The sequence below is a fragment of the Cebus imitator genome, unplaced genomic scaffold, assembly GCF_001604975.1.
Source record: "Cebus imitator isolate Cc_AM_T3 unplaced genomic scaffold, Cebus_imitator-1.0 Scaffold477, whole genome shotgun sequence".
Taxonomy (NCBI): domain Eukaryota; kingdom Metazoa; phylum Chordata; class Mammalia; order Primates; family Cebidae; genus Cebus; species Cebus imitator.
In genome coordinates, this window is record NW_016107792.1 from 294630 (window position 1) to 307035 (window position 12406).

The 12406-nt window shown below is 36.0% G+C and overlaps 1 protein-coding gene across 1 annotated transcript in view; it reads right to left on the minus strand.

Annotated features, from left to right (window-relative positions):
- CPNE8 (copine 8) overlaps positions 1 to 12406 on the minus strand; it is a 253176-nt gene that overhangs the window by 165365 nt on the left and 75405 nt on the right. Inside the window, exon 6 of the mRNA XM_017512747.2 lies at positions 1233 to 1309. Coding sequence (XP_017368236.1) covers positions 1233 to 1309 — 77 coding nt within the window. The remainder of the gene's footprint in view (positions 1 to 1232; positions 1310 to 12406) is intronic.

The window sequence follows — 12406 nt, forward strand, 5'->3', positions numbered from 1 at the left end:
AACAAAAGGTAGATTTAGTGATACTTGCAATCACTGTGAGCATGAGTCACTGGACTGGAAAATGCAATTAGAATTACATACACTCAATACAACATTTGCATTTGCCTTACAGATTGCTTACTGCTTACTAAAGCGAGCATAAATATATTTTAGTGATAAGCTTCCAAGTCCTATAATTATGTGAAAATAAACACTAAAAGAATTTAAAATGGTAGTTGATATATGAAAATTTTCAAACTGACATTCAGTACTAATTTTCTAAGAAAATCAAATTAAATTTCAAAAAATTAGAATTTATAGAATTCTTATTAGCCTAATAATTTCTTGCATAGCACGGAACACACTAAATAAAAGTTTATAATTTTATACAGAAAATGTGAGAACAATGCCTTGTCATTTCAAGTATTTGTTTTATGTCCAAGATAAACAGATTTAAGGAGTATTAACATATTTACTTTTTAAGTTTGAGATTCTTAAAAGATTGTTGAAGATAAAGACTTCAAAATTCCCTGAAGCTTTGGACATTTTGGTTAGCTCTGCAAATGTGCTATTCTTTCTAGATCTTCTGAATTTCATGTACAGTTAAGTCAATCCAAATAATCAAGATTAAGAAGGGGAAAGAAAGAGGAAAGGAGAATAAAGCCATGAAAAATTTCTAAAATTTGCTCTGTGCCTTATTTGGAACTGAACAAAACAGAATCAACTCATGCAATTAACCTGAAATCTAAACATGTTCCTAGTAATTGAAGGTGAAGATGGAAGATATCACTCTTAGCCATTACCCTCTCTCAATATTTACCTACTTACAGCTTTCTCTACCAGCCACTTCCATGGTAAAAATTATTATTAAAATTTCAATAACCAAAAATGCATTTATGAAATACATGGTATTAACAGTAGTTTACTACATATAGCTACTAATCCCAAAGAGTAAAATCTCTTTCAAAAAGCACTAAATATAACAATTAATAGTACAACCAAAAGAAAACCAACAAATTTCCTTGTTTAAATTTTCTCATTTCATCTTGTGAAAATTTTTCAGCACAGCCTATGGCAGGTGACAAAGAAATTCTTCTTTAAAACAATGTCAAAACTATTTGTTGGAAGAAAAAACTCAAACAAGATTTTAAAACCCCTTTTGGTCCACAACCATGCATTCACCAATTCCAAACTGACAAAATAGAAAACTGTTAAGGGTAGGCATTTCATTATCTGAATTAAAAAATACTTACACTATTGGTTTTTCCAGGCGACTTCCCTGTGAACCAACAATCTCTCCCAATGTACAAAACACTTGTCCCAGAAAGTCCTGAAATAGATAAAAAGATTAAAGCCCATAAGTTTCCAAACTATCTTTACAGTATATGTTTTGTATATTACACATCTGCAATGTTTTCATTGCTGAAATACTGACGTATCTAACTTCCAATAATAGGTAAAATAAGCTCAATATCCATTAATTTTACCATGTGACTTTCAAATGTTTGCACAGCATTTTGTGCTTTTAATCACAGAGCAGTTTTGTTATTTTGAGTTCACAGGCATTGCGTTTTTCTTTTTATGTTTTAAGCTAAAATAAAAATAGAAAAAAGTTGGAAGTTTTGAATGCATAATTGGCTTAACTTCAGATGCCGCTGAAATTATTGGAACTGTTGGCTGAGGAGACAAAATGAGAAAGCACATAGCTTAATTAATTAAGCTCTGTAGTTTGATCTTCTGTATAATGTATTAGCACCCCCTCACAAAATCGCTCTGATGGTTCAATTAGTTATTGCATGAGTTAACACCAGCATATTGTAAGTGTCTAAAAATGGATTAAATAAAATACACTATAACATTCATTAACATACAACTACATGATTCTTCTTTTCAAGACTCAGAATAACACTGAAAATGAGAGGTCTGATATTAACACTGCATTTCACATATAAAGAAACTAAGTGCTTATGTCACATTGTATGCCTATATCAAAATATCTCATGTACCTCATAAATACATACACCTACTATGTACTCACAAAAATTTTAAAATTAAAGAAATTTAATTTAACTTAATTTTAAAAAAAGAAACTAAAACTCTAGAAGGTTGATTTTCTATAAATAGCAGAGCCGGGACAAACTCCGATGTTCTGATTCTAGATTGTTATGCCACATAAGAACTTAACTACCATAAATTCAATGCAACTTCATATGTCCATAAAATAAGGGCACCAACACCATCTGGATATGTATGTCAAGAAAATGTGCAGTTGTTCCAGGGAAAGACACGTGCCTTCTAGTTTAGCCTGTATATGATTCAAAGAATTGCCCTGTTCTAAACAAGGTGAGAGATCTCTCTAAATTGTTTATGTGGTGAACTAGACCAAGAAAATCCCTAGGAAGAATGGACAGAGAGGATTAATGGCAAACAAAATGTGTTCAGTACTACTAGGTATTATACTTAGTAGTATTAGAGAGAAATGACTGTTCTCGAATGAAAGAAAAAAGCCAACTCATGGTGAGGAATTACTATCAGCCCTGATACTCAGATAAGGCAACTGAGGCACAGAGAAAGTAACTTGCTTAGAGCTACAATGTAGACCCAAGTCTAAACCCAAGATTTACCACTCACTTAACCACTATGTTAAGCCATGCTGTCTCTCTGTTTCTAGTCTAACGAAAGGTAGGACACCCAGTCACGTATAAGCTTACCAAGCCACAAAAGTAAAAACTATGTTCTTCAGTGTTAGGGAGGAAAAGTGGGGGTGGAGAAGCGCGTTAATTAAAAAGAGGAGTAAAAGACCTCTATAGACTAGGATAGCCAAGGGAACATTTTCACAAAGGAATTAACTTTCTTGAGAGCCAGTAAGAAATCAGATCAGATCTTGCTTGGAGAGAAGATAATTGGACATTCTAGATTTAGAGAACAGATCAGACTGACAGGCAAGAGAATAATGAGCAAAGAGAAGGGCTCTAGTAAAAGGTAGAAATGGAGATGAGGAGCCAAACCAAGAGAGGGTCCTCACAGGCAGACACAAAAGTTGTCTTAGGGTAATCAGAAGCAACCAGAAGCCTTTCGCAATTCAGGGACACCATTAGAGCGGTTCATTCAGAAGATTACTCAAGTGCCTATTTGCAGAATGAATTGAGGAATGAGGAAAATAACTAGAAGCCAGATCAATCAGAAGGCTATAGTAGCTAATAAGAGGCAAAGTGATAAGGCCCCAAACAGTACTGCACAGAAAAATCACAAGATTTGGTGAAAGCCGTATCCGCATATAAGACAAAAAATAACTGCACATCTGATATTTGGATACTGCCAGCAGGGATATACCTTCATTAAACTACAAATCATTTTAAATTTGCTTTCAAACACATCAAGAGAAGTTAAGATAAAGCTTTCACATATTTAAATTAATTATCTTTCATAATGGCCCTTCTTTATCAATGTCAAAACAGATTTTACAAATGCTTATGGAATTTTAATAAACCTAAATTTCTTTAAGTCTCATGACAGCTAGAAAGAGCCAAATACTGAAGATCTGAAATGTATCACTACTCTTCTGAGTCAGCAGCAAAAACAACATACAAGGGGGATTCCAGAATTCTTTTCTAAGGATAGTTATGCTAATGGGCACCTGCAAATGCTACATATTAAATGGACTCTGCCAATGGAACAGCAAGTCTCAGTAAAAGCCATCTGTGCTGAAATTACTCAAAAGAATAAAACATAAATATTGAGCAGGACCATACTAATGTGGAGACCTACTAACAAATACAAGAGAACACATGAACATCATCTTGGCTGAACAAAATCAACAAAATGTGCACCAAAAAGTTATGATGTGAATCTGTGTGTGTCTGTGTCAAAGGCCACACACACACTGGTGTCAACAGCTGTGGCCAGCCCTGGGTGAGTGGCCAGAACTCCACTAGACTGGTTTGATAAACCCCTGAATTAAAAACACCTGAGTGCTAGGTAATGAGAACTATTTCATACCTACAAGAAGCATAAGAAAGTGTATATGGCTTGACAACGCTATGGCATACACCACCAGACTCTACAGAAAAGTCCAAGGAGAAAACTAGGTCAGAAGTCATTTCCTTTCCCAGCTCCACCAGCACAGAGGAATGCAATCAGCCAATTAGCTCAACTGGGACTGCTGAAGAATCAACACGGGCGCAGAATAACAGATGTGAAAAGCACAGGCATCAGCTGAGAAGGAAAACAGAGTCCTGTGGCCATAAGCTGGACATACGGCGCGGTGTTGCCAGATCACTTCCCAGGCCTTTCCCTTAAAGGCGAATCTGGGAAGTGTATAAGGCTATAGAAGACCTTTGCCTGTTTGTCTCCAAATTCGGGAAAGTATAATGCACATTCAACTTGAATGGCGGCCTCTACAAGTACCATACATTTTGCCCCCACATTTAATGGCATTTGTGTTTTTTTTTTTTTTTTAATGATTCTGTGTGTTTGTGTATTCCCTATCAAAACAACACATATATTAGTCACAATGCAAAAATTAGCATATAATATTTTTCCATTACTCGCTGTGTTGAAAAGTTCTACCAAATCCATCTTTAGCCATCTTAATGGTTCACATTTGCTAAGTATTTTACACAATACTCAAGATACAGTGTCTTTTAGCAGACATTTCTAGATATTTTGGTTTGATAAAGATGAAAATAAAATATAGCTATAATATGAACTGTTTTGTCATTTCTTATTCTGGCATTGTGTTTCAGTTGATGCGTCATTAACTCTAGGTAACAGTAGTATTTCCAGTAATAAACCCAGGCACGTTTCCACAATTCTAACCCACACATAAACCAAATCTAGCTTCGAGTGTCTAGCAGCTGAGAAATGCTTCAATTTATTCAATTATTTTAGCTATTGGCCTCTCGCCAAAGTGGCCATGAGATCAATGAATATTTATTGAATGAGCAAATTATTACTTTACAATCTAAATGGAACCTAGTTTTGGAATGTGTTTAAATGTACATGAACCATATTGTTTGTATACAGGATGCATTCTAACACTTAAAAACATCCGGTTGGGCACAGTAGCTCACACCTGTAATCCCAGCACTTTGGCACTTATGGAGTCCTAGTCAGGCAGATCATGAGGTCAAGAGATCAAGACCATCCTGGCCAACATGGTGAAACCCTGTCTCTACTAAAAATACAAAAATTAGCTGGGTATGGTGGTGCACGCCTGTAGTCCCAGCTACTCGGGAGGCGGAGACAGGAGAATCGCTTGGATCTGGAAGGAGGAGGTTGCAGTGAGCAGAGATCATACCACTGCACTCCAGCCTAGCGACAAAGTGAGACTCTGCCTCAAAAAAAAAAATCCAAATTCAATGTGCTGGTATTAAAGAAAGACTTGAGTTAGAAATGAGGGAGACACCAGAAAAACAGAGAGTAGACCAATACAACGCATTACAGTAATAACATGAGCTTCACATTGCATAGGTAGTTTTCAAACAACTAACTAGATAATAAGAGGGAATGTGTTTGGATTATCCCTGTAACAACCTAATCTAAATTTATTACTCATATATGGTTCAAAATTCAAGAAAGCATTGCTGTGCCATCAGGTTTCAGCTGATTAGCATACAAATATATTTATGTTTCTCTTGACTTTCATGCTAATATTCAAGGGAATGTTGAACTATATGCATGAGCATAATCTTGTTCCTTCAAAATTATTACTTTATTTCTTATGTGCCAATGTTTACAGATCAATCCCTCCATCTACATTTTATTTTATAATGTAGCTTGCTACCAGTCTGTATTCATGAAAATTACATTAGTACTACTGGCTGTAGTAATTCTACACACATAAATTGGAAATTTACTTTGCAGCCAAAGATCTCATTTGCAGTTCTATGCTGCCTGCATGTATGTCAAGACTGAACCATTTACTAATGTCTCTGTGTCTGTTTCCTCATATATAAAATGGACACAAGGAATAATACCAATCTTACAGGCTGTACAGAAGATAATATATGTAGATAATATATGCAAAGTTCTTAAAACAGATGCTTGGAATGATAAATATCTAATAATCTATGTCTCCCTCATCCTTCCTACTCCTTTAATTTAAGAGAGTATTACTACATACTCAAAACTTGTTACTTGCTACTGGATTCCAATATAGAAAATACCATAATTAGCTAAATAAGATAATTTACTTTCTTTTCCAAAACTAATTTGCAGTCATGGTCAATACACGTTTACTTAAACAAAGGCTTATCATAAAGGCTATTATAAAATAAAGACACATATACATGTGAATTACATTTTACAAACTATGAAATAGTAAGCCAGGAGGCATTTACTGTAAGTGAAATTTCTAATCTTTATACTACTATAAAGTAATCAACACGTCATCATAAACCATTTCATAAACATTCAATAGTGTAGCATCTTTCTCCTAATGGTCTACTAAAGATAATATTTAAATGACTTTTCTGCTTTATGAAGCAATCAATGAGCATCTGAAAATATAGTTTCCCTAATTAATAATTTAGATTAAAAGACATTAGGTAGGTTTACTGGTAGTTGAGTTTTAATACAGCATAGTAATGGTGCAGTCAACTGTTTAGGAGTTAATCATTTGATTTCTTCATAAGAACCTGATTTGCTTCAGTCTATTGCTTCTACCCATTTCTTGGTCATTTAACTGATTTTTAGCACATTCATACAATGGCAGTCAAATTAAGAGAAAATTAAGTGCCACAAAATTTCTTGCTTTTGCAATATTTTAACTGCTGTGGTAAAAGATTGGTGAGAAATAAAAACTTACATTACCTGTGAAAACTGTACTGTTGATATTACCTGGTAATATTTTATTGCTGGTACTTCCTGATGATATTTATCATTTCTTTTGTATTTCATTAATTCATACAATCACGTTACTATAAAAATTAGGTATGGCTTATGTTTTACACAATATACTAACATCGCAATCACTTTTAATAAATGAACATGACACTTCTTTGCTCCAGTAGTCACTCCTACTTTATTAATACTTGTTAGCACATCTATATGCTGTTTGGAGATAAGGCAAACTCAACATGAAACAACTTGATTATATTTTGGGATTTTTTTTTTTTCTTTTTTGAGACAGGGTCTCACTTTGTTGCTCAGGCTGGACTGCAATGACATAATCTCAGCTCACTGCAGCCTCTACCTCCTGGGTTCAAGGGATTCTCATGCCTCCCAAGTAGCTGGGATTACAGGAGTGTGTCACCACTCCCAGCTACTTTTCATATTTTTAGTAGAGACAGAGTTTCACTATGTTGGCCAGGCTGGTCTCAAACTCCTGAACTCAGGTGATCCACCTCCCTTGGCCTCCCAAACAGCTGAGATTATAGGCATGAGCCACCACACAAGCTTCAATTCAATACTGTAGTAGAAATAACTTCTCACATTTTAATATTATAATAGTACAACTTTTTTCCAAAGCAAAGATTTGTCTTTTTAATGGATAGATCCATCTATAAACCAAAATGCTAAGTCCAACCTCCAAGAGATAATATAAAGCTCTAAACTTAAATTACAAATACAATTTCTTAAATTATACCCTATCCCTGAAAATATGCATTTATTTTACCCTAGCACAACTGTTGATTTTCAAGATATTTTTCGCTAGGCCAGGAGCTGTGGCTCACGCCTGTAATCCCAGCATTTTGGGAGGCCACGGCAGGAGGATCACTTGAGGCCAGGATATCAAGACCAGTCAGGCCAACATGGTGAAACCCTATCTCTATCAAAAATATAAAAATTAGCTGGGTATCGTGGTGTGTGCCTGCAGTCCCAGCTACTCGGGAGGCTAAGGCAGTAGAATCACTTGAATCCAGAGGCAGAGGTTGCAGTGAGCCAAGATCTCATCACTGCACTCCAGCCTGGGAAACAGAGTGAGACCCTATCTCAAAAAATATATATGTATTTTTGGCTAAGAGTCCAAATGAAGGCAGTTAAATAAGACACTGAAAGAAAATTAAGCTTTCAACAAGTAGATATTCAGTGACTAAAATTAACCAAATTTTAAAAATTATACACACTTTGGCTGGGCCTGGTGGCTCACACCTGTAATGCCAGCACTTTGGAAGACAGAGGCCAGCAGATCACTTGAGGTCAGGAGTTCAACACTAGCCTGGCCAACATGGTGAAACCCTGTCTCTACTAAAAATACAGGTGTGGTGGCACAGGCCTGTGGTCTCAGCTACTTGGTAGGCTGAGGCAGGAGAAATAGCTTGAACCCGGGAGGCAGAGGTTGCAGTGAGCCAAGATTCAGCCACTGCACTCCAGCCAGGGTGGCAGAGTGAAAACTTGTTCAAAAAAAAAAAAAAAAAATCCACATATATATTCAATACTTGCACACATATACAACATTCAGATTTTCAAAATAAAGCTATGCTATAGTGAAATAACATTCTACCATCCTTTTTTAATATTTATATTCACAAATATAACAAATCTATGGAAAATATTTACATTGTGACAGCACATCACTTTTGACAGAACACTAGTTCTCATCAATAACAAAGTTCAAAATGTAATATGTTAACAGGAAACGGGTAAATATTGTCACTGTTAGTAAACATGGTGACACAGCTGCTATGCCAAATAACTAGGAAACTTACTAAATGTTATGATTAAATATCTGAAATATATTATAGCATTATTAAGTAATATTAAATATGACATTACACCATGACACAGTATCATTATTAAATACTAACCCCTGGGTAAGGGCCAGTTTTACATGCAAACAATCCCACCTAATATAACTTAATGAGTGCTGAAGTTACTATACTCAAACCCGCTGCAGGTATTATCCCTATCTCTACATCTAAGGCAGATTGTATACGACCCTACTGAAAACGCAAATGGGAAAGATAGGCATTTATAGTAACAGTCATAAACACTTTAGCTTGTATATGTGTATAAAGCTACCTCTCATCATCTAATTAGAACGGGAAAGAAGGCTACAGGAAAAAAAATAAAGTTTTTATTGAAAAAGCATCAGAGCATAACATGAAGAGCTTTTTGACACAAGGCAGTCAGGTAAGACCTCGCAGTAGATACCTGAATAATGTGAGGGAGGGAACCATGTGAATGGTTCCCTGAAGCATTACAAATAGAAGAAAAGGCAAGAACAAAGTCCCTGAGACAAGAACTTGGGCGCTAAAGGAAAAGCAAGAGAGACAGCAGGTGGAAGCAGGGTGAGCAATCATGAAAATGGCAGGAGAGGAGGTAACCAGGGGCTACATCAAGACTGATTTCTATCCCAAGTGTGGAAGAAAGCCATTGTGGTGTTTAAACTGGGAAGTGACATGTCGTAGCTGGCTTTTAAAATTACCATTCTACCTACTCTTCCTCCCTCAAGATTGTATTCTATTCTATTCTCCATTTGCATTTTCTTTAGATAACTGGATTCCAACTTAATTGGCTGATGGTTACTAAATCTACATCTTAGTCTTCAAACACTGCCTAATCAATATCTCCATTTGGATGCTTACTGGGGGTCTCAAGTTTAACATGAACTTGGCCTTACCATGGGTAAGGCCAATCCCCACCCCTCCACCCGATCTCCTTCTCCCCAGTGTACCTCATTATGTAAACCATATTACTATTTACCCAATTGTTCTTATCAGGAACCTAATAGCCACTCTAACTTCTCTTATTTTTACAGTGGACATCCAATTCATCATCAGTCATACTATCGACCTATATTCCAAATCTGACCACGTCTTACCACTTCAGTGGTTTTAACCACCACAGGTTGCTCACCAAGTCAAACTACAACTGCCTTATAACTGATCTCCTTAATTCCAGCCTTGCTGCGCCAACCCCATTCTCCACTGCCACTGTCACAGTCAGCATTTAAGTGCATGAATCAGATCACGTTATCCTCCAGTGACATCCACCAAAGAAAAACCCAAACTCCTTTTTAACCGTGGCCTACACATCTCTCCATTGTCTGATTCCTATGGATCTTTCCAAACTATTTCAGTCCACTTCCCTCATCACTCATAATACCCTACATATGACAGCCACCATTCCAAACTCTTTCTTGACTCAAGGCCACTATACTGTCCTTCCTTTTGCCTGGGATGCTGTTCTCCTAGATTTTCAGTCATTCCCTCCTCCTCAGTAATTATATACCCAAGGTGATAAATGGCATAGAACCATGCTGGCTGGTTTAGGGAACCTCAGCTTCTAGCTATTGGTGCTTTTCCAGTCACTCTCTCCCAGTATCAATATCTTATTAGTTTAATCGCCACAAAGAAAGTGAAGTATCTTAATCATTTATTGCATTCGTGTTCATAGAGAAAATCTGCCCACCTCACCTCTTCAACTACAAAACGTAAGCTGCTTGAGAAGAGAGGCCTTGTTTGTCTTAGTCATTGCTATATTCCCCAGCATGCCAAGTGTCTGCCCTAGATTTATTGTCTGTCTGCCTATATGAATATATGTTAATACTTTAGAATTCAGCTCAGCTATATATAGGTTAAATTAGCTTTATATTCTAATGAAAGAATCTTGCCCCACTTAAAAATCTGTTTCTACGAGAAATTGCATTTCATGGTCCAAACAATATTCAAATAAAATTTTTAAATATAACTGATCTATATGTGAAAGTTTACATATATAATATTTAGAAAGTGTGTTAAAAAATACACATCTTCACTGAAGGCTAATGTCTAGTGGCCAAAATAATCCACAGAGCCATGAATACGTCTGAAACAAAAATTTTAGTGGTGCCTTCTGCAACCAACTAAGTGGATAAATGTATTTTAGATTGCCTTGTGAGTATGAAAATTTAGTATACAGACTACAGTTTCTATGCCATCTAGTCCAACATGCCAAGCAGAATCCTGTACACACTAATTATGGGCCTGTCATTAATCCTTTCATTAATGATTTGGCTCATGCAATTTAATTATGCAAATTAAAGTATACAATGTAGTTCTGCTAATGGTATTAAGATGAGTAGGTTCACTAGCACCTTAGAGCAGAAACTGAGAATTCAAAATGCCATGTTTTATACACAGAACCAAAAACTATAGCGAAAAGTATTTTAGTATTTTCTCAGAGAATCATAAACAGAATAAATCTTCTAAAGAAAGACGTCCCTAGATTCCATAAGACTTTTCCTGGCACACAATGATTTTCACTAACACACTTTTCCACCACAAACAGAATCAATTAATTATGATCTTTTATGTCTTACGTCATATTTATCTGCCATGTTAAAAACCTAAGGTGTGGTGCTATATTCTATCTCCATTTCCCTAACAGTATCAAAAAATAGGAGTTTGATTGACCCAAGAGTCTTAAGTACCAAACACCAAATAAAGTCACCCTGAAAGAAAATTCCTTCACAATTATCTGAAATGAGAATGAATATATATAATTACTAATTCAAGGGGTTCCCTCTTGCTACAAAATCTCTTTGTAAAAAAAAGTAAATAAGTGCCTTTATGCCACATGCAACCTAGGCACTTAGCAGTCTTTCCTAAAAGGTTCCAGTTTATTTCACTTTGCAAAATTGGCAGGCAGACAACAGTCTTAAAGAATCATATCCTCAGAAAACAGACCTATCTTGTTTATTGGTTCTATCTGATTTTCAAAAACCTCATGAATTCCTTTTGGGTTGAATGAGTTATATGCTCCTTTACCTAAAATCTGTACTTAGATGCTTTCAATTAAGAAAGGGCTTTTGCTGTTAATTTCTAACAGAAATTCTAGATAGTCCTCTCTATCAGTTCTTATAACAATCCAAAAGCATATTTTTCTTCTCTTTCCACATGCTTCACCCACTTATAAGCTCAGGCACTTATTAACTCATCTGTATAGTCAACTAAATGTATTTTAAAAATATAACGCAGACACAAATATAAAGGATAGCTTAAAATGTGAAATAATATAAACCATGGGACCTATAGGAGATGATGCAATACATCGGTAGAAAAATAATGAGAATCTGAACTAAGGCAGTTTTAGCAAGAAGGGAAAGAAGACAGAAAGGGCAGGGCATGGTGGCTCATGCCTATAATCCCAGCACTTTGGGAGGCCGAGGCAGGTGGATCACAAGGTTTCACCATATTGGCCAGGCTGATCTAGAACTCCTGGGAGAGGTTTCTGTGGAAGTTAGAGACGAACGTTTCAAGAATGGAGTAGTCAATTCTATTTGGGGAAAAAATGAGAGAACAGGAGAGATTAAGAAGTAAGAGTGAAGAGAGGCCACTCAATCTTGATCTAGCCCATGTTGGGGTAGTTTAAGTGAAAATTTGATGAGGAGATAGTAAAAGAGGTATCATGAGGGTAAAGCACTGTCAAGATAGAATTTCTTTCTTTTTTTTTTTTTTTTTTTTTGAGACGGAGTTTCGCTCTTGTTGCCCAGGCTGGAGTG